The sequence below is a fragment of the Protopterus annectens genome, chromosome 5.part1 (assembly GCF_019279795.1).
Source record: "Protopterus annectens isolate FY-2018-M chromosome 5.part1, PAN1.0, whole genome shotgun sequence".
NCBI classification, from domain to species: Eukaryota; Metazoa; Chordata; order Ceratodontiformes; family Protopteridae; genus Protopterus; species Protopterus annectens.
The window spans coordinates 646928723-646955472 of record NC_056736.1 but is presented as its reverse complement, the minus strand read 5'-3'; the positions used below and the strand labels follow the sequence as shown (position 1 = coordinate 646955472).

Below are 26750 nucleotides of genomic sequence, written 5' to 3'. Positions count from 1 at the left end.
CTGATAAATTATACAGTTTTAAATCATCCACAACAAGAAGGTAAGAAGCCTTTACATTCTGTTGTTTTCTGGGAGCCAAATTGTATCTAGATTAATGGGGTAAGGGCAAGACAAAACAACAGCAGTGACAAAAAGTCACCCTGGAATATCCTCCTTTGAATTTTTATCCCTTGAATAATAATTTGTCCTTTATCATGGCTTAACTGCAAAGTGGTTTGCCACTGTTTCATGGTCACTGTAATGTAATCAATCAGTGCAGGATGAATGTGGGATACTGTCAAATGTTTTTCCTGTACTCTGTCAGTGCTATACTTAGATTCTTCCCCTTTTACAGTTCTCCATTATGACTTTAATAACAAATGATCCTTTGTTCCATATGACTTACTTTTGTTACTCTTTTGTTCTATTGCCATGACTGAGTTTTCTTCTAAATGACTATAAACTCTGTCAACATCCATTCCAGTGTATAGTTTATACATCATCAGAAATCAAGTTTTTGGTCTATAGTTTTCAGGATAGCTTGCAGATTTGCTCTTAAGGAGGAGTATTATTTTTCCTGCTGTTAACCAGATTGGTGTCTGTTTGGGCTGCACATATAAATAGTTCTTATTCATGGCTAAATCTTCATGTAAAAATGTTAATACTTTTAGCCAGACGTTAGGTACTGCATCTGGGCCTGGGGTTTCCCAGTTAGGAGCTTTTCTTAACTTTGTTTCAATCTGTCTGGCTGTTACTTCATTCTATTTCATATCCTGTCCATTTGAACTTCTTATTCTTTCTTTTACTTCTTATCCATTCTGCATCTTTGTTCATTGATATTTCTCCAAAATGTATCTATTTCTTCTTTTTTTCTGGTGGTGTTTCAATTACTTTTACTTGTTTCTCACTTCTCTATAAAACTTTTTGGGGTCATCAATAAATTGCTTATTTTGTACTTCTTCTTCATATATATCTGCATATCTTCTAGGTTTTTCTGCCTGTGCTGATAGTTTTCATTTATTATTTGTGATAGTGCACGATAGAGCCTGATCTGTTATGATACTGTGCATTGCTTTTATCATGTCTATCTTTCTGAGTATTTTTGTTGATGTGTTTCCTCTTCTATACTCTTTTAACAGTGACACTTCTTGTCTTAATTGCTTTACAGTTTTCTCTATTCGATATTTCCATGATGATATTCAATTTCTCCCCTTCCTTTCCCTCGCTACACTGTGTTCTTGTGGTAGAACTTTATCAGTTATTAATTTAGCTGCACAGTAATATATCCGGTTTACTTCTGTTATGTTGCATGTATCTCTATGGACAGTCCTAATTACTGTGTTCATTTGTTTTATCAAACTTCTGACTTTTGGATTTTGTTTATTTACTGTAGTCTCTTTCTCTCATTGATCGTAATATATTTGTCCATCTCTATTAAATCAAGCAACTCTTCTCTTAGATCATTTTCTTTTAAACTGAGGGCACATCCCTTGTTCTCCATTTTCTGTTCCAGAGCATCTTCTTGTACCACACTCTCTTCAGTTTCATCCTATGTCATCTCTTGCTCTTTCATATGGGAACTAACTGGTCTAGCACTCCACAACATTGACTGCATCAGAGTTGCCATGGTTTCCTGTTCCTTCCCTTGTTGTGCAACTCCAACTTGAACTTTTGTACTGATTTCCTATGGAGGGCTCCAATGTGTCTTCATATGGCAACTGATCAGATGTTTCCTTCTCCACTGGTATCTCTTTAATTTGGGGATCCATTGCTCTATCCTGCTGTGATGTCTGAGTTAGATTTTCTGCACTAAATCCTTCACTTTGCAGGCACTCCATAACCTAATTCTCTATTTCTTTAACTTCTCCATTACTAATCCTCTTTTCTGCTTTTCCCCTTTGTTTTCTTATTTTTTGTATTATAAAATTTTCCATATCTGGATGCCTTTGCCTGTATTTCTCTTCAGATATCTTCGGTGCTGCTGTTTTTGTATTGATTGGTTTTGCTTTCTCCTTTGCATAAATATTGCACCATATACAATTCATTTTTCTTTCCCATGTCCATATTTCTTTTTCGGATGTGTCCCACTCCTCCTGTTTCTCTTTACTTGGGGGATTCATTGTTCCATCATGCTGTGAAGAAGCCTGTGTTAGACATTCTACACTAAATCAATCACTTTGCAGGTATTCCATAACTTCAGCTTCTATTTTTTAACTTCTACTTTACTAATCTTCTGTTCTACATTCCCTCTTTGTGATCTTGTTTTTTGTATCGTGAATGTTTCCTTATCTGGATGCCTTTTCCTGTATTTCTCTTTGAATATCTTTGGGGCTGCTTTTTTTGTATTGATTAATTTGGATTTCTCCTTTGCATAAATATTGCACCACATCAGATCTCTTTCTTTCCCATGTCCATATTTCTTTTTCATGTCTTTCAAAAATCTCTCGATTGTGTTCTTTATATTTTCACACTCCCTCAGCACTTTTTTTCCAAATGGCCCAATGTTTCGTAGTCTATGTAATATGTTTCATAAATCTGTTGTTATTAATGAACACAATTTTTTTATTTGAAGCTTCTGACAGTTTTTCTTGTACAAGTATTTTTCTTTCTTGTATTTTCATTCGTAATCTTTTTTGCATATCTTCTGTCTGGAAATTATAGGCTTCTTGCATAATAGTAACAATACATAATTTTCTTTCTGATCCTCAATAGCCCACTCTATCATCTTTATGGCTCTTTTTTGGCCTATTAATTTTTGTGATTTCTGTGGACTACTACTTCCTTCTACAAGAGGTGGGCCATCCTGCCACTAGGCCTGGCTTAGTCCCATTGTAGGAATGTTTCTGTAGCTTGAGGATTCTACAACGTCATGTTTTCAGTCCTGGCACCAGTGTGCCTGCCATGATTGGTCACTTTTTACCCTCATTCGTGTTCACCCAGCTGTCATTTTTTATTCTTTAATCTACTTCTGTACATGATATATGGTATATAAAATACAGTCTTAATGTCAGTATCATCTTGGTGAGATTTTGTGAAAAACAGAGTCCACCTCATACTCGCCAAGACTTGAGGATGAATTAAATTCCAGTAATACTACTGTCCTTTGCTTGCTGATCTATCATCTCTCCATATTCAGCCCCTTGATATCCTTGCAAACAAATTTAGTGGTAACTTTATCCTGAAGATTTCTATTGAAAGTCCTAAAATATCTGTATTATCTCTAAAAACAGTTCCTCCATGGAACCTGACAATATATTTGGTTTCTTCATAGGTGTCCAGGAGACCACTGAGGAGCCTAGCCAAAGTTTCCCCAAAATAACTGTCTGGTTAAGTGGCTTGTTCAAGGTCACGCAGTAGGCAGACGATGGATGAGGGAATTGAACCCTGTACCACAGGAAGCAGCTCGGTAGCAGCACATACTGTAGCATTAGTCCTTTGCATTAACTGCTTAATACTGTTCAACATGGCCTTGAATACATACTCTGGACACTGTCTAACCTCAAGTCAGCTTGTCCCTGATGAGTGGTGCACTGCAATGGTGATAATCCTCTATAAAGGTAGCCTTACAACCAATATGGGTAATTCTAAACCTATCAGCATTACAAGCCTCATCTGCATAGCTATGGAATATATTATGGCTGACCGCGTAACCTGTGATATCAAGAGTCTTGTTAGACTCAACCCCCAACTTTGATGGTTTTCTGGACTGGCTTTGTGAAGCATAGATACTGTCTATTAACCTGGTCAACTGCTTCAAAAGGGTTATGGAACTTACAGATTGTAGCCATGCAGTGCATGCAGCATATCTAGACCTGGCCAAGGTTTTCAACACTATTCCTCATTCTGGCATCATACAAAAGCTAAATGCTTTAAATATTGACCCAAATGTTGCAGGATAGATAGCAAACTGGCTGAAGGACAGAACCAACACAGTCAGAACTGCAGGTACCTCAGCAGATGGTATGAAAGTGACCAGTGTTGGCCATCTGGGCTCAGTGCTGGGACCTCTCATTTTTGGTATTTCCTTCTCAGACCTCAAAACAGAGAACCAAGAATTCTGGCTAAGAAAGTTTGTAGTTGACTGAAAGTTGAGGGCTGTTGTTAACTTACCTTAACCCCCATGAATTATGCCTATTAAAGTCCTACTGTATTAAAAATGGACTTGAGCTAAATGCTAAGTTGTGTAGTATCATCACTTGTGACAGACAACCCCTCCCCTCATCATACATAGACAAGACACCACTACAAAACAAAAATGTAATTATAGACCTAGGTACTTGGGGTGATAGCTCCCTCTGTTTTGGACATTATATGAGAAAGGTTATTATGAAATCCTTTTATTTAGCTTAGCTAATTGCCAAAGGAGTATTATGAAGGTCTAAAAATGGTCATCCTTTATACTATTCATTGATTAAGTTAATTATTGAGTACAATGCTCTATTTGGTACACATCCCACTAAACATATCAATCAGTTAGAAAGACCCCAAAAGTTCCTAACCAAAAAGTTCACAAGCCTAAAGTCCCTGAGTTACCTAAACAGGCTGAAAACTCTATTCTTTATTCATTGTCCTACAGACTTTTGTGTGGAGATCTTTGCCTCACTTACCACACCATTAGAGACCTGATTCTCCTAGTCCTCCTATTTTTCTGTAAATCCAGTGTCACACCAATACTGGCAGTTAGTGCAGATGACTAAAGCTCTGACTTGTTAGTGAGCTGCTTTCTATGGCAAGGGTACAGGGTTCAAATCTTTCCACCTTCATTTACCTACTGTGTAACCTTGAGTAAGTCACTTAACCAAACAGTGGTTTTGGGTAACTGGGAATTTGAGCTGGGATCCTTAATGGTTTTCTAGACTGCATGTCTAGTAACTATACATGAACCTGGAAAACTATAACCAGGGACCTAAAATCTTCAATGACAGATAAATAAAACATGGAGGAGGGACAGGTTTATAACCCCGCAAATCCTAAACCTCTGCATGTCAAGCAGTGTGACTCAGTATCTTTCTTTAGATGACTGGATGGGAATCCACAAATTTATTCTGGGATTAACTGCTATGGCCCTCCTACATAAAGAAGGTTTTGGCCTAACACAGGTTACTGGCAAGCTGTGAATGTTCATAAGACTCACTGACTTTGGAATATCTATGAATCTGTTGTGCAATTACTCGGGAACTTGTTAGACAACATCCCACATTAGAAATGACATCTCAAAATCTAGCTACCAAAAGCATTTAAAAAAGCAAGATGTTTAGCTAGAGCCAGTTAAATTTCTTTAGTAAAGAAATACACTTTGTAACCTCCAGAAGCCCAAAGTAGCTGCCACAGAAAACCACATTCTATCTGTTTCAGTGGAAACTTTATATGCTAACAGCAGGAGTAATGAACCACAATGCATTCTTTAGCTATGTCAAGAATCTAAATGGCAATGCTCAGATCTTCTCTGAGCTACAACAGAATGGCATTAAATATACTGATTCCCAAGGATATTGCCAATATCCTGGCAGATTGATTCAGTGCAAATTTCATCCCCCTCTCACCCCCTAAAGGGCCCATCTCAATACCGAAAGATTGCCAAATTCCGGTAATAACGGCCACACAGGTAAAAAACACACTCTCCAAAGCTAAGAATACAACATCCATGGGACCAGATGACATCCAAGGCTGTGTACTACATGAACTATGAAATGAACTGGCAACTCACCTAAGTGTCATGTTTAATCATAGTCTCACCTCAGGCTTCGTGGCCACTGAGTGGCGCACAGCTACAGTTATCCCACTCCACAAGGGGGGATCCACCTTGGATCCCAGGAACTACAGCCCCATCAGTCTGAAGAGCCTGATCTGCAAGGCCATGGAACGTATTATCACGGAACTTATAAACAAAGACATTGGCAACCTTCAAAAACTGGAACCCACACAGTTTGGGTTTGTGAAGGCCAATCTTGTCTCCTGAACCTGATTGACTTCTTCAAATCAGTCTCCAGAGTCGTGGACAAGGGTAAAGTGGTCCATACAGCCTATCTGGACCTTGCCAAGGCCTTCAACACCATCCCCCACTCTGGAATCATAGATAAACTTACTAAGCTGGGCATTAATCCCTACATCACTTGACGGGTTGCCAACTGGCTTACTGACAGAACCCACACTGTAAAAGTAGCTGACTCCAAATCCAGCTCGAGACAAGTGACAAGTGGTGTACCTCAGGGTTCAGTCCTGGGACTGCTCTTGTTTGGCATCTGCTTCTCTGAAGTATAGGCCAACACTAAGGGACTCTGGCTAACAAAGTTCGCAGATGACTGCAAACTGGGAGCCATTATTGAATCCCCAAATGATGTGGATAGTCTACAAAAGGGCCTTACAGAAACAGATGCTTGGTGCCAGAGCCATGGGCTCAAGCTCAATGTCAGGAAATGTATAGCTATCCCCTTTGGGAAAAAACATGTACCCGTGAATTACCACATAGGTGGCAGTACACTAAACACTGAAAGTGTGATAAGAGACTTAGGGACACAGGTGGACAGTGGTCTCACCTTTGATAACCACATCGCCACAACAGTCAGGAAATCCTTCTATGTGGCAGACCTCATCACTAAGGGCTTTTCATCCAGAAAAAAGGAGGTCATTGTCCCACTGTACTCATTCCTCATTAGACCCATTATAGAATACAATGCCCTGTTTGGTATGTACCTCTCAAGGCATCTGCAACAACTGGAAGGGACTCAGAAATACCTCACTAAAAGAATCACAGGCCTAAAGCAGATACCCTATGCTGACCGTCTAAAAAAGCTCTACCTATACCTGTCGCATATTGTCTACTCAGAGGCGATCTTTGCTAAACATACAAGGCCATGTTAAACCCAGAGCTGCTGGACATGCTACACTTAAAGAAATCCCAATCCCTCAGATACACATGCTCCAGGGATCTAAACCCTGTCATCACAATGAACAAATCATGCTGGAAGGATCAGTTTCTGACCCACAGACTCCCCAGACTCTTTGCTTAACATACAAGGCCATGTTAAACCCAGAGCTGTTGGACATGCTACACTTAAAGAAATCCCAATCCCTCAGATACACATGCTCCAGGGATCTAAACCCTGTCATCACAATGACCAAAACATGCTGGAAGGATCGGTTCCTGACCCACAGACTCCCCAGACTCTGGAATAGACTGCCCATACATGTCAAGCAAAGCGCCTCTTTGGCCCTATTCAAAAGGAACATTGATGATTGGATGGGAGATAAGAAATTCACCCCAGGGATCACGTCAGTCGCACTGCTAGACAGGGGTCCAGGGAAGTAAATATTGTGGGAGGAAATATCCAGGGAATTGTTATGGCTAGGCTTGTATAGGCCCTAGGGCCGATAGCCTAGTACCAATCTATGAACCTATTAATTTTATTTACTTAGAACTGAACAGACTATTTGGGCAGTAACGTCATGCTATAAGACCCATACTGTGGCTCAGATACCTATTTCTTTTGAATGTATTTATTTCAAAAGTTATTATCAATGCATTGACTAGTATGCAATATAAACAGTAAAGGATTTATTTGATTATTTTTGTTCTTGGATTTCAGTCTTTCACCCATCTAGCCATCTCATGGTCTATAGCTGTTTGAGCTTTCTTGATTATTTCTGTTGATTTATTTTTCACTAACCTCATTGTTGGATGTCATCTTCTGGACATATTTATTACATTTTCAAAACTGTGACAAAGTCATGGTTACCTTACCCTGTGTATTACAAAAACATCCCGTTTGCTCTTGAGGTAGTTTGATAAATTGCCGTACTTGCAGTATTCAACAATCACCATCAGAGGGCCTATGCAAAATTAATAAAGAAATGAATAAGTCATGGTATTCAGCATGCTAAATAAAACAAAGACTATAAAAAGAAGGAAACTGTGCAGAGTTCGGTCTATCACATAATTTAAAGTTACAAAGCTGTATTTTATTTTAATTTAGTTTCAGATACAGTATCTGGAAATTAGCATGCAAATACTTTCAAGGTGGCCAGTTATCAAAGGCATCACCTTTCAGCAATGTATTATTTCCTTCCACAAATTCAGCAAGTTCTGGAAAGGCAGCTGTTATTGTTATTTATTTTTAGAACATACTCAGGCATGCAGCATAAGTGGAATGTGTTTTTCTGATGGTAAACTCTCATACCTCCTTGTTTGGTACAAGCACCTAATAGGTTAACGACGTTCAGATGGTGACCAATGTGAATCAAGATCTTTAGTTCTGTCATCAGAGCTTTGTATTCACTTGCTGTAGCCCCCTCTGGTGAAAAAGGAGATGGGTGTTACTAATGCACATAAGTACTAGAAGTTCATGGCAAGTAGAATTGCAGTTCAGCTTTAAAGTATATTGAAAAATATGGTTCTTCGTGAAATGAATTAATTTTAATCTGATGTTGCATTATGAAATGATACACCTCAATGAAAAATGTTCATTTCACTCCCTCAAATTTTGTAATAACTCTGGTTATACAACTATACCTGTTTACCTTGTCTTTTTCTTTATCTTTTAACCTCTTTGTGTGTGTGTGTGTGTGTGTGTGTGTGTGTGTGTGTGTGTGTGTGTGTGTCTGTCTGTCTGTTGAAGGCAGAGTTGTTGCCATCTAGGCAGCCATGGCAGGAGTTCATCCTGGCAATAAGAACATATTTTAATTTTTATGGCTTAACTACACACCCTGGTGGTATTGTGAGTACTTACAGTTTACTGTTACTGAGTTTGGTGGCCACACCCACTTCCTCCTGACACCAGCTTTTAACATCATGATAGATTCTGCTTTCCAGCTGAAATCCTGTAATTACAGCAGTGACATGAGCTAGGCAGGATCTACTGTTCTACTGTCCCTCCCCCCAGGCTGGACAGGAAGCACCTGAGTCGAACTGCTTCTTACTGAAATTGGTACACCTTGTTTGCTGTAGCATAGACTAGATCCAGGCCTGCTGAATCTAGCTTTGTTTGTATAACTTGAGCACTAATCCAGGCATTCTTTAAAGTATTCAATTGTATTTATTACTGCTTGGTAGTAACTTGATTAAAGTGTAGCTATCATTCTAAGTCTTTTGGATTAAACACTTGGGCTTCAGACCAGTTGTTTTACATTAGGAAGGTTTGTGGCCTGCACTGTGGTGGCAGGACAGGTAGCTTACATCCTTCTAAGTTGGGAACTGCTGATTGAGGGCTCAGTGTCTGTTATTCTAAAAGTGTATTAGTTCTGGTTTAAGCACTTGGGCTTCAGGCCAGTTATTTTACATTAAGAAGGTTCGTGGTCTGCACTCTTGTGGGAGGAGAGGTTGGACTCTGCCCTTCTGAACTGGGAATTTCTGGTTAAAGGCTTATAGTGCCTGCATATTTGAACTGTTTCTTACTGAAATTGGTACACTTTGTTTGCTGTAGCATAGAATAGATCCAGGCCTGCTGAATCTAGCTTTGTTTGTATGCTTGTTGTTTGTTTGCTTGTTATTTCCCTGAAATGCTAATTCCACCTAAAACGTGGCTTTTCAGCGCTTCTGTGGATCCCTAGTGATATCTGCATTGCTTACTGTACTTATTTCCTTGTTTCACTTGAAGAAAGTTACTGTTTGTCATTTTTGCATTTAAGTTACCTGTAACACACATTGCATTTAAGTTACCTGGCACTTGCTCACTAAGTCAGCACAAAAAAATTAAAAGCACTACACCCTCCCCTTGAGTACCTTGTTCCCCATTGGCCCTTTTTTAAATTATAAAGGAATTCCCAATACTATTCTAGCATGTCCAAAGGTCAGTTGTTAATCTCCTCTCCGGTCCAGCTGGTGAATCTGGGAATTTTGAGGCAATGTTACAACTGCCTCATGTACACAGACAACCCTCTCCTCCTCCCAACAAATTCCAACACATGTGAGAGATGCAACCATATAGCCAAACTGGAGGCTAAGCTCTCTCAACTCAGTACTGGTGTCACCAGTCAAGAGGAGAAGGAAACCACACTCACTACAATTCCAGTCTCACATAGACCTACCACGACAGCAAACCAAACACATAAACACACAAAAACATACTCGGAGGCTCTAAATAAAAATCTGCCTAAGCAGCAGAGACCTCCAAAGCAGACACCCAAGCAACCGCTACCCCAAAACAAAACACATGCAACACATAGCTCACAAAGCCAGTGTGTCAAACAGTAAAAGCCCTTAAGGCTAAACAACACACCTGATACACTTGTAATAGGTGACTCTATCGTCAGGCACACTGACGTCCCGCTGACCAGGCTGAACAAGGAGAAGGTCACGGTGAGCTGCCTGTCGGGTGCTAGGATCCGCCACATAACACAAGCACTCAGGTCACTCCAGGGGAAGTACAAATATGACTCAGTCATTGTCCATGCTGGTGTGAATGACCTGAGACGTACCTCCCTGGACTACATTAAAAGAGACATAGAGGAGCTCTCTGAGCATGTAGCCCAGGCCGGTATGACCCTGACCTTGAGTAGCATCTTACCTTCACCAAGATGATGGCACAATATGAAGACAAGATGATCAATTTCAACAATTGGCTTAGGTATTGATGTCATTCAAAGGGGATCCAATGCCTGTCAGCCTGGGATGACATGCTCGACAAGCCACGATGCTTCGCTAGGGACGGCTTGCACCTGTCACCCCTGGGCTTTCGGATATTGGCAAAGGCACTTGCTATGCCCATAGTGTCTTTTTTAGGCAAGGCTCAAAAGACAAACCCACCTCCATAGGTATCACATCACAAGGGATAAGAAACTATGAGTAATGCTACTCAACGCCAGCAGTCTAAATCAATATGCACGCACTCGATACTCTGCTTAGCATGGAGAACATCGATATCTATGCAGTAACGGAAACCTGGTTCAAGGCTCCTGAGAGCACCCCAGCACTACCAGGTTATACCTCATACCATGCTTTTTGGCCCCAAAACTTGGACCGAACCACAAAAGGAGGGGGCGTATCAATATTCGTCAAAGATACCCACACCTCCGGGTTGGTGGCACAGCACAAAGCATCAGAGACTTTCCATGTGCAACTAACAGTGGGTAAAACTGCCTTCCAGTTTATAGCCTGCTACAGACCACCCTCCCAAACCCAGGAACCCCACTCGGCCTTCCTGAGAACACTGGAAAATACGAAGGTCTCTCCAAACACCATTATATTGGGCGACTTCAACTACCCAAACATAGACTGGGAGCATTACTCTAGCTCCAACACCCTAGCCCAAAGGTTCCTTGAATTTATAAACTCAAATGCTATGGAACAACTTGTTACCACTCCCACAAGAGGGGAAAACATACTGGACCTGATCATCACTAACATGGGGACTCTATGCTGCAGACCAGAAGTGTATCCCTCATTGGTAAGATCAGACCATAAACTAATCTCACTGGATATTCACATCCTGAACCCACCTCCTGCCCAGAAAACCACAGTGAAAAACTTCTCTAAAGCAAATTTCACACTCTTCAAAACTGAGGTAGAATCCTTCAAAGCCCCCGGGCCTGTGGAAAATACGGCCCAGACCGCAGAATCCTTTATAAACGCATTCTATGAACACCTTCGTGAATGCATGGATCATGCAATCCCAAATAAAACCAAGACCCAATCCTCCAAAGGCAGACGTCCTGTCTGGTGGACCCCAGCCATAAACAAACTATACAACAGAAGGAGGAAGCTACTACATGATAGAACAAAATCCCAAAAAGGGAAGGCATCTCTGATCAGTATTAGCAAAAAACTATGGGCACTCATAAAATCGTCTAAGGCCAGCTTCAAGAGAAAAATTGCACAGGACACTAAGGATAATCACAAGGCTTTCTTTCGATATGTTAGGAACCTGGGTGGGAATTCCCAGATATGCTCAGAATTAGTCCAAAATGACAAAAAATACACCGAACCCAAGACATTGCCAACATCCTAGCTGACAGGTTCAGCGCAAACTTCTCCCTCCCTTCCCCACCAAAAGGGCAAATATCTATCCCATTAGAGTGCTGCCCCCCTGACATCTCAGATGCTCAGGTAAGAGCCACCCTCTCCAAAGCAAAAAACACAGCATCAATGGGACCAGACGGTGTCCTGGGCTGCATCCTACATGAACTCCAAGAAGAGCTAAACCCAAACATAAAACTACTGTTCAATCTCAGCCTTACTATAGGATATGTACCCAAAGAGTGGTCCCTCTCCACAAAGGTGGTGACTCAATGGATCCTGGAAACTATTGCCCCATAAGCCTGACTAGCTTGGCCTGCAAAGCTATGGAAAGGATCATCATGGACCTCATAAATAAAGATATTGGGGACCTACAGACACTGGATCCTACCCAGTTCGGCTTTGTTAAGGGCAGATCCTGCCTCTTAAACCTGGTCGATTTCTTTGAAACAGTCACCAAGGCCATTGACGAGGTGAAGGTGGTCCACACAGCCTACCTGGACCTCGCAAAAGCCTTCGATACAATACCCCACTCGGGCATTATAGATAAGCTCACCAGCTTAAATATAAACCCCTATGTCACTAGATGGGTTGCAAACTGGCTCAAGGACAGAACCCACATGGTTAGAATTGCTGGAGCCATGTCAGACTCCAAACCAGTTACAAGTGGCGTCCCACAAGGCTCAGTCCTGGGACCTCTCTTATTCGGTATATATTTCTCGGAGGTACAGGCCAACACAGAAGGACTGTGGCTGACCAAGTTTGCAGATGACTGCAAACTGGGCACCATAATCGACTCTCCAGCCGACACAAGCATCCTCCAAAAGGGCCTCATAGAAACAAACAACTGGTGCCAGAGCCATGGCCTCAAGCTAAATGCCAAAAAGTGTATAGTCATCCCCTTTGGCAAAAACAAAGTGCCCACAAATTACCACATAGGTGGTAATCCATTAAGTACAGAAGAAGTAATTAGGGACCTGGGGACCCAAGCTGATAGCAATCTCTCATTTGACAACCATGTGGCCAAAGTGGTTAGAAAAATATTTTATATAGTCCACCTAATCATGAAGGGATTCACATCTAGATCAGGGGAGGTCATCGTGCCTCTTTAGTCATCCCTCATCAGGCCCATAATTGAGTACAATGCCCCTTTTGGGATGTACCTTACCAGACACCTGCAGCAACTGGAAAGACCCCAAAAGTACCTCACCAAGAGGATCAAAGGGCTCAAACAGATGCCATATGCTACCCGGTTAAAGAAACTCCAGCTCTACTCAGTGGCATACCGCCTGCTCAGAGGCGATCTGTGCCTGATGTATAAAGCCATGTCCAACCCAGAATTAATGGACATGCTGCACCTCAGAAAATCCAAATCCCATCGAGCTACGCGCTCGAAAGACTTGAACCTCAGCACTGAAATAAATAGGACATGCTGGAGGGACAGTTTCATAACCCAGAGGCTCCCTTCACTCTGGAATAAAATCCCAGTCCAGCTTAGGCAGAGTCCCACATTGACTCTCTTCAAGAGGAATCTTGATGAATGGATGGGAGATCATAGGTTTACCCCGGGTATCACTTCTGTGTCACTGTTAGACAGAGGCACAGTATACTAACCTCGAAAACGGGCATAGCAAAATTAATTTAAAATGGGTGGCAAAAGCCAAACACACTCTGGCTAGGCTTATAAATGCCCTAGGGCAGATAGCCTAGCATGAACCTATGAACCTATGAGCTAGCAAAACTTCAGTCACTTGGGCTATAGTCAGGCCTTTATCCCCTCTATACCACTGGCGTGGATAATGATTTTTTTTTATGTTAGTTTCAGCTCTCTGTATTGATTTCTAGTGATTAGGACAGCATGTTGACTCAGTGTTTTAAGGTTCCCTACCTCATAAGCTCCAAAACCAGGAGCTTGGTCCTTATCTCTGGTTAATGTCTGTATGGAGTTTACATGTTTGCCAAATGTCTATATCTGTGTGGGTTTCCTCCAGGTAATACATTTAAACCCTACTTCAGGAAACATTCTGATTGATTGGCTACTCTAAAGTGTCCATACATAGTAAAGTGGCTACTCTAAAGTGTCCAAACATAGTACAGTTGCCCTTGTCCCTGAGGCCAGATTTCAAGGTCTACTATGGCCACTTCACTAACCCATTAAAAATGAATACATTTTAGCAAAATTCTTCAATGATGTTTAGAAAAAAAATTCATAAAAAGAAAAAAAGAAATAAAGAAACAATATATCTGTATTGCACATGTGTGTAGCTCTGGTACCCTTTATTCTGTCCATAGTCAGGTAGAATAGGATGTGTAGTGATAACTGATCAGATAGTGTCTCCTGGTGCACTGCATTGATTCTGCTCTCCTTTGATATCTTACCCACAGGATCACTAATCATGTCACCTACCCATAAAATATTTTTCACCCAGGCAGAAGGTGAGGATCTAAGCATGTTACCTCTTTAGAAAATGATTTGTACATTTCAGACAATGTGGGATATCTATATCATAATCCCCTGCAGCCTGTCTTGCAATGTGCACCTACCAAGAATTCAGAGTCATTCCTCATAAATCAACCCCTCCATTTCTCTCATCATGTTGGTACTTCTTGTTTGCCAGCTCCATCTCCTCTTCTCTGCAGTGCTTGTCAGAATGAGAGGCATCCCATTAGATGGGACTTTGCTAATACTCTGTACAATAAAATGATGACTGTAATAAGTCTGGAGTCCACTGTCCTAACTATGCCTCTTAGCAATGTGTTGTGCTTAACTAGTTGCCCTTCATTCTACTGTACATGATTATTCCTTGTGGGCAATAGTACATAGGAACAATACTGAGCAAGCACTCCCAGGGACCACAGGATGCCTATCCATATACACACTTAAGTAAAAACACTTAAGAGATCTTGACACCATTTTCAAACTCTTAATAGTCTTTACCTCCCAAACAGTGCAGTGTTATACATGATAACCCTGGAGAAAAGTTGTGTCTACACATCCAATCATTAAGACTAGCTTTAAAAGTAGCGAAACTAGTGCTTTGTTTGACCTGTAATGGTAACTTATTCCAGAGTCTGGGGAAATGTTTAGCTGAAAACCTGTCCCTTCAGCGAGTCTTGTTTATTTGTTGGTGAAAGTGTTTGTAGAGCCACTAATTTTGTGAGAAAATCGGAGGTCAAATTGGTTTGGCTGTTTCCTGGCTCAAGAGACGTGACATGGGTCACCTTGGAGATTGGGGTTTAAATGGAGAGATTAGGGGTCTGAATAGAGAGATGATGAAATCAGAAAGTAAAGAAGGGTAGTACTGGTGGAAATGAATTTATCTTTGAGTCTTACTGACTACCTCCATGTGGTAGACTGTGTTTTCACAAAATCTCACCAAGATGACACTGATAAAAAGACTATATCTTATATAGCATATATCATGGAGAGATGCCCAATAAAAATAGAAAAGACAGCTGGGTGCACAAGTCTCAGAATAAAAAGTGTCCAATCCTGGTATGTGCACTAGAGCCAGGACTGGAAAAAAAAACAGAGTAGAATCCTCAAGACATGGAAACATTCCTACAATGGGGTTACCGTTAGGCGAGACTCAGGGGCAGGATGGCACTCCTAATTAGTAGTCCACAAAAAAACAAACAAACTGGCAGGCTGAAAAAGAGCCAAAAAGATGACAGAGTGGACTATTGAGGACAAGGCAGAAATAATGTATTGTTACTATATGCAAGTCCAAAATTTCAAGATAGAAGATATTCAAGAATGTTAAAGAGTACAATTAGAGAAAATAAAAATACTTGCACAAGAAAAACTGTCAAAAGCTTCAAATACAATTTTTTGTTCATTAATACAACAGATTCATGAAAAACATTACATAGACAAGCAAACTTTGGGCTGCCTGAAAAAAAAGCAACAGTGGAAGTTTAAAAATATAAAGAACATAACCTAGAGGTTTTGAAAGGTATAAAAAAGAAACATGGGAAAGAAAAAGAGATCTGTTATGGTGCAATAATTATACAAGAAGAAAGCTGAACTAATCAATAAAAAAAGCAGCTCCAATGATATTAGAAGAGAAATATAGGCAAAGGTACCCAGATATGAAACATTTCAAAATAAAAGGAATAAGAAAACAAAGGGTGTATGTAGAACATAGGGTTAGTAAGGTCGAAGTTAAACAAATAGAAACTGAAGTTATGGAATACTTGCAAAGTGAAGGATTTATTGTAGAAAATCCAAAATAGGTAATGTCACAGCATGATGGAATGATGAGTCCCCCAATTAAGGAGAAACAGGTGTAGTGAGAATCATCTGAAGAAGAAATATGGACATGTGAAAGAAAAGGAAATTTGATATGATATAATATTTATGGAAAGGAGAAAGCAGAACTAATTGATACAAAAAAGCATCACCAAAGATATTTGTAGAAAAATACAGGCAAAGGCACCTGGATATGGAAACTTTCACAATACAAAGAATGAGAAAAGTAAGGGGGAAGTAGAAAAGAGGATTAGTAATGAAGAAATTAAAGAAATTGAAACCTGAAGTTATGGATTACCTGCAAAATCAAGGATTTAATGTAGAAAATCCATCACAGGTAATGTCACAGGATGATGGAACAACTATCCCCAAACTAAGGAGAAACGGGTGGAATGGGAGGCATCTAATGACTCTCCACATGAAGATACTCTGAAGCCTTCAGTAGGAAACCAGTACAAAAGGTCAGCTGGACTTGCACAACAAGGAAAGGAGCAGGAAATAGTGGCAACGTTGGCACAGGCAATGTTGTAGATTGATGGGACGATGAGTTCCCATATGAACTTCTATGAAACCGATCTTTTATTGCTATTGTCTGTTGTATAATCTATTTAAGTATTTTCTCACTCATTGTTTTCTATATATCCATAATACTAAGTGCCCACCCAACAAACCAGTATTGCACTTGACTAAACCTCCCTTACTACAAATTATGTTCTGCTCAGTTTTCCAGAGCTTCCATCTGCTTAGCACCATAGCCACCCACTGAGGGGTCCTAAGTTAATCCTGCTCCACCTTTGGCAGATAAGAGATTTTTTTTGTTTTGCACTTCGGTTAACTGTCATTTTTCCTTTATTTATTGATTTTGCCTTTAAATCATTCTAAAATGTTCCATAATACTTGAAATTGTCTAGCCAAGGTAGGTTTAAGATTTGTTTAATACTTGAAGTTGCCTTGCCAAGGTAGTTTTAAGATTTGTTGTATCATCACACTTGCAAGTAATTTTTCTTGGTATTATTATATCAAGAGGTTAGCAGTGCTCTGTACAGACACAAACACTCAGGAAAATATATTTTATCTATTAAACTTCACTTAGAACTGAAACCTGTAACTTGGTGTGGCTAAAACAAAGGCATTACACAGAGCCAAGCTCAGAGCTGCTAGTTTGCATATTAAACAGCACCACTATGAGATCTTAGCACAATCTAACCTAGTGTAGTGCTAGACCCCAGAGACCACCCAAGGAGACCTGCATGTAACTCAGTTCATGACCTACAAAAGTCCACCAAAATACAGGTCCAGACTACGTGGATATGAAATTTCCAAATGTCTCCATAGCCAGCTTGTTAGATATGGGAATTCTGATACAATGTAGCAATTGTCTCATGTTCAGAGACAACCATTTAATCCCTAAAGAAACAAACACAGTATGCGAGAGATGCATATGCACAATTTCAGTGAAGGAAAAAATTCTTGCATACAAACAAGGCTGTCAAGAACACACACACTATATCTGCCACACATAGTGCTCACCGCACATATAGACCAACTTATGTTGAGGCACTAAAAAGCTATCGTCTCAAACTTCAAAGACCTCCTAAGCCTACAAACAGGAGCACCTATCCTCAGTGATCTCTGCAGCACTCCCTGAAAGCAACACCAAACACCACACATACTCCTACAGCCAGTGGAGACCCAAGAACAAAGTCCAGAAGGCAAGCTAACACATTACCCAGGACTCTTGTCATGAGTCTTATGAGACTTATAAGACTCTTGTCATAAGGTACTCCACTGTATGACACACAGATGCCCCCCCCCCCCCCCCCCAGAGTGAACAAGGGAAAGATAATGGTCAGTTGCTTATTTGGAGCCAGGATCATGCACTCAAGTCACTACACCACAGGTGCCAGTATGATTCTATCATAGTCCATGTGGGCATTAATGACATGAGACATATTTCCCTGGACTATATGAAGATATATTGTTGATCTCTCTCAATATGTGTCTCAGGCAGGTATGTGCCTTGCAGTGAGTGGCATTCTACCATCACCAAGGATGATGCCACAGTATGAACAAAAGATGACTGATTTCAATAATTGGCTTAGTTTCTGGTGTCTTTCCAGGGGGATTCAATATTTGTCAGCATGGGAGGACATGGTTAAGAGACCACCTTGCTTTGCAAAGATGGTCTGCACCTGTATCTCCTAGGCTTCCGAATATTGGCTAAAACTTTATCCGCCCTATTAGAGGCTTTTTTTCGGCAATGCCAAATTGACAAACCTACTGACATGGCAAATAAAACCCAAAGGAACCTAAAGGTATTACTGCTGAATGCTAGGAGCCTAAACAAGAAATTCCATACCCTAAAAACTCTCCTCACTCTGGAGAATGTAGACATCTGTGCTAATACTGAGACATGGTTTAAATCCATAGTAAGTAGTCCAGCAGTGGAAGGCTCAGATCTAGTCCTACTGGATGCACTCACCATTAAACCAAATACCCTATTCATGGGAGACTTTAACTACCCCTCTATAGATTGCAAAATGTACACTGCCTCATACATGCATGCATAAGGATTCCTGGACTTTATTAACACTTTATTAGCACAAATACACATGAACAGACAGTGCGCACACCCACCAAAGGTTCAAACATACTGGACCGGGCACTTACCAATATGGAAGAGCAATGCACCCCCAAGTGTCACATTCTCACAGGTGAAGTCATACCACAGAGCTGTCTGCTTTGAAATAAAAACCCTGTATCGGTTAGAAACTATTCCAAAGTAAACTACACCCTGTTAAGCAATAGTTTATTAAGTATATTAAAATTCAATGCCCTCCCAACCCCAAGTTTACAACAACCTATACAGAATTGTTCACAGACACCCTGTCCAACCATGTAAATGGCTGTATAGAGGCTGCTGTACCTACTAGAAGTAATCCCAAAACAAACTCTAAAAACAATCTACATTGGTAGAATCCTAATCTTAATAGGGTATGTAACAAAAGGAAAAAAGTCACAGCTAGAATCAGGAAGAGGAACTCCCATAACGATAGAAGCTCTCTAATTAAACTATACAGGAAACTAAAAGGACTAATTAATTCCAAAAATGCCAATTAGGTGGTCAAGATGGCCTTACAGGCCAAATACAATGAAAAAGCCTTCTACTATGTCTAAAACCCTACAGACAGCACACATCAGTGTGTAGAACTGGTAGGAATTGAGGCCAACTTCACTGAGCAGAGCGACATAGCGAATTTGCTGGCTGACAAATTCAGCTCAACCTTCACCCCCCTCCCCCACCTCCCTCCATAAAATAACTACTAACGTAACCATCCCAAACAACTAATAGGGAGTAGGTCCTGGCAGAGCTCATTAAGGCAAAAAATACAGCCTCAATGGGCCCTAACAATAACCCGAGATGCCTTCTAAATAGCTGAAAACATGCTCTATCAGGACTACTTGATTCACTTTTCAACTACAGCTTCAGAACAGGCTTTGTACCACAAGAATGGAGGACTGCAATGATTATCCCTCTTTACAAGGTTGGACCATCAACAGACCCCAGAAACTACAGACCTATTAGTTTGACTACTCTAATATGCAAACCCATGGAACAAAATATCATGGAAATGATCAATAAAGACAAAGGCAATGTTCAGACACTGGACTCAACCCAGTTTGACTTTAACAAAGGAAGATCATGCCCACTAAACCGGGTGGACGTCTTTGAGAAGGTCACCAAGGCAATGGAGAGGGGAAAATGCTGCATACTGCCTACATGAACCTGACTAATGCATTCGGTACAAGACCCCACTTTGATATAGTTGACAAACTCTCCAAACTGGGCATAAACCACTGCATAATTTACTGGATTGCCAGCTGATTCTCAGACAGGACCCAGGAAGTCAGAACTGGTGATATCACCTTCACTAAGAAACTGGTCAGCAGCGGGGCACCTCAGGACTTAGTGCTGGGACCACTCCTATTTGGCATCTACTTCTCAGAGGTAAAGGCTAATGTCAAGGGTCTTTGGCTGACCAAGTTCACAGGTAACTGCAAGCTAGAGCTATCATAGATTCCACCAAGACAGAAACATCTACCAAGAGGGTCTAACACAGACAAATAACTGGTGGCAAAGACATGGAATAAAACTCAATGCCAAGAAATGCATTATAATGCCTTCTAGGAAAACTGCCACCTAGGTTAATTACTCCATTGATAAGACACTCCTAAGAGTCAATTCAGTAGTCAAGGATCTGGTAACATATGTAGACAGTAAACTAGTCTTTTACCAACATTTGGTCAAGGTAGTAAAAAAGTCATTCTACGTCACTCAACTTATACGTAAGGGCATTGGATCCAGGTCCAAGGAAGTCATAGTGCCACTTTATTTGGCCCTTATCAGACCCATCATTGAGTATAATGCCCCCTTTGGCATGTCTCTGACCAGACATATGCAGCAGTTAGAACTCCCACAAAGGTTCCTTACCAGGAGAATACAGAGTATAAACACATTGTCTGGTGCTGATCAACTTGAAGCCCTATCTTTATACTCTTTCTCCTACAGGTTGCAGAAAGGTGATTTATGCCTGTAATACTAGGTTCATAGGTTGATAGGTAGGTACTAGGCTCTCTGCCCAAAGGCATTTATAAGCCTAGCCAGAATGTGTTGGCTTTTGCCACCCCCTTAGATTAGTTCCCTGTGCCTCTGTCCAGCAGAGCCACTGTAATGATCCCCGGGGTAAAACTTTCTGTTTCCCATCCACTCATCAAGGTTTCTCTTGAAGAGTGTTAGTGAGGAGCTCTGCCTAATGTAGATTGTTCCAGAGCATGGGAAGTGTCTAGGACAGGAATCTATCCCTCCAGCACGTCCTATTTATTGTTGTAGTGAGGTTTAGATCTCAAGAGCATGTGGTTCGAGGGGATATGGTTTTCTTTAGGTGGAGCATGTCCATCAATTCTGGGTATGTCAGGCAGAGATCACCTCTGAGTAGGCGGTATGCAACCAAGTACGGCTGGAGTTTCTTCAGTCGAGCTGCATAGGGCATCTGTTTGAGGCCAGTGATCCTCTTGGTAAGGTACTTCTCTGGTCTTTCCAGCTGTTGCAGGTTTCGTGTAAGGTACATCCCAAATGGGGCATTGTACTCTATGATGGGTCTGATGAGTGATGTGTAGAGGGGCACAATGACCTCTTTTGATCTGGATGCAAACCCTTTTGTGATTAGGTAGGCCACATAGAAGGATTTCCTAACCACTTTGGCAATGTGAATATCAAAGGAGAGATTACTATCTACTTGGGTCCCTAGATCCCTTATTAAGTCTTCCGTATTTATGGGGCTACCACCTATGTGGTAGTTTGTGGGTACTTTGTTTTTTTCCAAAGGGGATGACTATGCACTTTTTGGCATTTAGCTTGAGGCCATGGTTTTGACATCAGGTATCTGTCTCAGTGAGACCCTTTTGAAGGATGTCTGTGTCAGCTGGAGAGTCAGTTATAGCCCCTAGTTTGCAGTCATCTGCGAACTTGGTCAGCCATAGTCCTCCTGTGCTTGCCTGTACCTCTGAGAAGTATATGCCGAATGGGAGGGGTTCCAGGACTGAGCCCTGGGGAGCGCCAATTGTAACTGGTTTAGAGTCAGACCTAGCTCCTGCAACTCTTAACATGTGGTTTGTGTCCGTGAGCCAGTTGGCAACCCATCTCGTGACATAGGGGTTTATGTTCAGCTGGTGAGCTTGTTTATAATACCAGAATGGGAAATAGTGTCAAAGGCCTTTGTGAGGTCTAGGTAGGCTGTGTGGACCACTTTTCCCTCATCTATAACCTTGGTAACTGTCTCAAAAAGCTGAACTGGGTAGGGTCCAGTGTTTGGAGGTTCCCAACGTCTCTGTTAATGAGATCCATGATGATGCACTCCATAGCCTTGCAGACTAAGCTACTCAGGCTTATAGGACGATAGTTCCCGGGGTCCGTTGTGGCTCCACCTTTGTGGAGCGAAATAACTGTTGCTGTGTGCCACTCTATGGGCACATAGCCTGTGGAGAGGCTGAGTTTGAACAGTGTGTTTAGGTGAGGGGTTAGTTCATCTTTGAGCTCATGTAGGATGCAGCCTAGGACACCATCTGGTCCCATTGATGCTTTGTTTTTGGCTTTGGAGAGGGCTGTTTTAACCTGAGTGTCTGTGATTTCAGGGGTACTACATTCTTCTGGATGGTTATGGGCCCTTTTGGGGGTGAGAGGGGGGGTGAAGTTTGCACTGAACCTGTCTGCCAGGATGTTGGCAATATCGGTCGGTTCAGTGTATTTTGTGCCATTCTGCACTAACTCCAAGGAGATCTGAGAATTGCCACTTAGATTCTTGACATAGCTAAAGAATGCCTTGTGGTTATCTTTGGAGTCCTTGGCAATTTTTCTTTCAAAGCTAGCCTTGGATGATTTTATGAGGGATCGTAGTTTCTTGCTGATACTGATCAGGGATGTCTTCCCTTCTTGGGATTTTACTCTTTTCTGTACTAGTTTCCTCCTTCTATTGTATAGCTTGTTTATGGCAGGGGCCCACCAGACTGGTTTCCTTTTCTTGAAGGAGTGAGTCTTGGTTTTGCTTGGGATAGCACGATCCATGCATTCTTGTAGGTGCCCGCAGAGTGCATTAGTAAAGGATTTTACAGCGTGGGCAGCATTATCCTTTAGCATGGGGGATTTGAAACTTTCCACCTCGGTTTTAAGTAACGTGAAGTTTGCTTTTGAAAAGTTTTTCACGGTGGTTTCTTTGACCGGGGGTGGGGGTGGAATGTGGATATCCAGAGTGATTAGTTTATGGTCAGATCTAACCAGCGAAGGGTTGACCTTCTGTGTGGAACACCGGTCGCCCATGTTGGTGATGACCAGGTCCAATATGTTGTTACCTCTGGTGGGGGTGTTGACCAGTTGATCCAGGGCATTTGAGTTTATAAATTCTAGGAAATGTTGGGTAAGGGAGTCATTACTTGAGTAGTTCTCCCAGTTAATGTTTGGAGAATTGAAATCACCTAATATCACGGTGTTTGATAGGACCTTTATGTTTCCCAGTGTTTCCAGAAATGTGGAATGGAGGTCATGGGACATGGTGGGTGATCTGTAGCAAGCTACAATTTGAATTGCAGTTCTGCCCATTGTTAGTTGCACGTGGATGATCTCTGAAGCATCATGCTGTGCCACTAACCTGGAGGTGTGGGTATTCTTGATGAATATGGATACACCCCCGCCTTTTGTATTTCTGTCCAGGTTTTGTGGCTGAAATGTATGGTATGAGTTGTAGCCTGGTAGTGCTGGGGTGCTCTCTGGAGCCTTAAACCATGTTTCTGATACTGCACATATATCGATTTTCAACATACTGAGGAATGCCTCAAGTGCATTCAGTTTGAGGTTTAGACTTCTGGCATTGAGTAGCATTACCCTCGGTTTTTTGTTACTTGTGCTATTTACGGAAGTGGGTTTGTCTTTTGAGCCTTGCCTAAAAAAGGCACTTTGGGGGTGGCAAGAGCCTTGGCCAGTATTTGAAAGCCTAAGTGTGACAGGTGCAAGCCATCTCTAGTGAAGCAGCGTGGCTTGTCAAGCATGTCATCTCAGGCTGACAGACACTGGATCCCCTTTGAATGACTCCAGAAGCTTAGCCAATTGTTGAAATTGATAATTTTTTCTTTATACCGTGTGGTATCATTCTTGGTGAGGGCAGGATGCTACTCAGGGTCAATGTCATACTGGCCTGGGCTATGTGATCAGAGAGCTCTTCCATGTCTCTTTTCATGTAGTCCAGGGAGGTACAGCTCAGGTCATTCACACCAACATGGACAATGACAGAGTCATATTTGTACTTGTTCTGGAGTGACCTGAGTGCTTTTGTTATATGGCGGATCCTGGCACCCGACAGGAAGCTAACAGTAATCTTCTTCTTGTTCAGCCTAGTGAGTGGGACATCAGTGTGCCTGACTATAGAGTCAACTATTACTAGTGTGTTGGGTATGTTATTTTGCTTTAAGGGCTGTGATTGCATGGCACACTGGTTTTGTGAAGTATGTGTTTCATGGTTTATGTTGGGGGGGTGGAGGTTGCTTGGATGTCTGCTTTGGAGGTCTCTGTTGCTTTTGCAGATTTTTATTTAGAGCCTCCGAGTATGTTTTTGTGTATTTATGTGTGTTTTTTGCTGGTGCTGGTTTCATAGGTCTATGTGAGACTGGTGGTGTGATGCAAGTAATTCCCTTCTCCTCTTGACTGTCTGGTCCAGTCTTGTGTTGAGAGAGGTTAGCTTCCAGTTTGGCTGTATAATTGTAACTCTTGCTTGTATTAGTGTTTGGTGGTAGGAGGAGAGGGTTGTCTGTGTACATGAGGCAGTTGTAACATTGTCTCAAAATGCCCAGATTTACCAGTTGGACTGGAGAGTACACCTGAAACTGCTCTTTGGACATGCCTGGATAGGTACAGTGAGCTGTTTTACTGATTGGCTGGTAAGGTCGAATAGAGAGTCTTGTCCTTCTCTACATTATAGGTGGGGTCTAGTGCTAAGGTTTATTAGTGCTGGCTATGAGTTTTTGGGCAAGTGCCGGGATGAGAAGTGAATGGTTTGAGTGCTTAAGTTGAAAGTTTGTCTATTTCCAAGGGAAAAATTGAAGAGTAGATTTTGTGGAGTCAGGAATAGTTATACCCTAGCTAACTGGCGCTGCCTGGCACGCAAAACTGCACTAATGCGGGTTTTATAGCAGGGAAATGAAAGAGATAGAAATTAGCCCAAAATGGCCAATAAACTACTAATTTCTGGGCTGAAACCACTCCTCCAGGGACAGATAGGTCACTCAAAGCTCCTCCCGCTCACAGATGAATAGAGAAACTTCCTTCTATCCGAGTAAGGTATGGGCAAACACAGATCCAGCTTTGATGGAACTTTTGCACATTCACAAAATGAACAGAATCATAACCACTAGAGCCAAGGATTTAAATTTTGCTTGGGACATAAATAAGACATGCTGGTGAGACAGATATGTGTCTCAGAGGATCCCCATGTTCTGGAACAGGCTCCTCATCCATGTAGGGGACACTGCAATGGTGCAGTAGTTAGCATACTGCTTGGCTCCCTGGTTTGGTTCCTGAATGGGGTGTCTTCTGTGTGGACTTTGTATGCCTTTGCTGAGTCCATGTGCCCATCTCAGTTTTGAGTGGTATTTCTGGATTCCCTCATCCCCACACACACATCCTAAAAACATGTTTGGAGCTGATCCATAATATGTGTGATTTTGTACGTGTGTGTGTGTGTGTGTGTGTGTGTGCATGTGTGTGTGTGCATGTGTGTGTGTGTGTGTGTGTGTGTGTGTGTGCGTGTGTGTGTGTGCATGTGTGTGTGTGTGTGTGTGTGCATGTGTGTGTGTGTGTGTGTGTGTGTGTGTGTGTGTGTGTGTGTGTGTGTGTGCGTGTGTGTGTGTGTGCATGTGTGTGTGTGTGTGTGTGTGTGTGTGTGTGTGTGTGTGTGTGTGTGTGTGTGTGTGTGTGTGTGTGTGTGTGTGTGTGTGTGTGTGTGTGTGTGTGTGTGTGTGTGTGTGTGTGTGTGTGTGTGTGTGTGCGTGTGTGTGTGTGTATGTGTGTGTGTGTGTGTGTGTGTGTGTGTGTGTGTGTGTATACATTCTGGGATGAACTGGCATCCTGTTCTTGACTGGTTCCATGCCTTATGCCTGTTGTTTTCTGCTCCTGCTTTCACATGATTCTGAAAAGGATGAAGTGGCTATTGGAAAATGAATGAATGAATACTAACTAGGGGGAAATAGAGAAGCTCACTATCCTTATAATGCAAGGAAACATATTTTTGGTATGTGGGGCTGCAGTTTTAAATCCAAAAGGCAGTACCAGTTTTCAACCTGTGTGTCAGCATTAGGTAATTCTGAGACTATGAAATCAAGCAATGCAGGTGGTCAGTTCTCTTCACTTCAGGTGTGCATATTTACTTATTGTAGTAGTAGTCACCTGTGTCTTTATTTGATGGGAGAGCATTTTTATTTAGTTGGTATGTACATTTTTAGGCAGAACTACATATTAGTTAGATTTAGACAAATCCAGGAATGAGTTGTCTATGAATACTTCAGTGAGAGTACTTTAGACCAAAAACAGGTCAAAGCCCAGCTTTGTAGCAAAGAGGGATAAAGCCTTGACTATGATCCAGATGACCTGAGTTTGAGCAGTGGCCAGGGTTCTGGAGAAGCCAGGCATGGAGAGGTGGAAATGAGCAGTCAGTGATAGTTCTTTCATCTTGGGCAATGAAATGATGGTTTTGGTCACTGGCTGTATTCTGTGGTTGTCAAGAACTGTGTCACTGTTTCCACTGATGCAGCAAAGACCAAGTACATGGGATTGACTAACCAAGTTTGTGATCGATCTCTCATAAGTGTGTGTTTGGAAACAAATGCATGTATAGACTGTAGTACAGTCGCCCCCATGGTGGTCATGTCAGTCACTGGTAGTGGAACTAGGAGTTAAATAAATAATTTCCCAGCTATGTGTATTAGTGAGGATGTCAAGCAAGCCCTCAGCAGGCCAGGAGTAGAAGC

The 26750-nt window shown here is 41.7% G+C and overlaps 1 protein-coding gene across 2 annotated transcripts in view; it reads right to left on the bottom strand.

Annotated features, from left to right (window-relative positions):
• Nucleotides 1–26750, bottom strand: part of FLT1 (fms related receptor tyrosine kinase 1) — a 1018969-nt gene that overhangs the window by 190845 nt on the left and 801374 nt on the right. For both annotated transcript variants that reach the window (XM_044073267.1, XM_044073268.1), the window contains 2 exons: nt 8157–8270; nt 7721–7809 (listed from right to left, as the gene is read on the bottom strand). In XM_044073267.1, coding sequence (XP_043929202.1) covers nt 7721–7809; nt 8157–8270 — 203 coding nt within the window. The remainder of the gene's footprint in view (nt 1–7720; nt 7810–8156; nt 8271–26750) is intronic.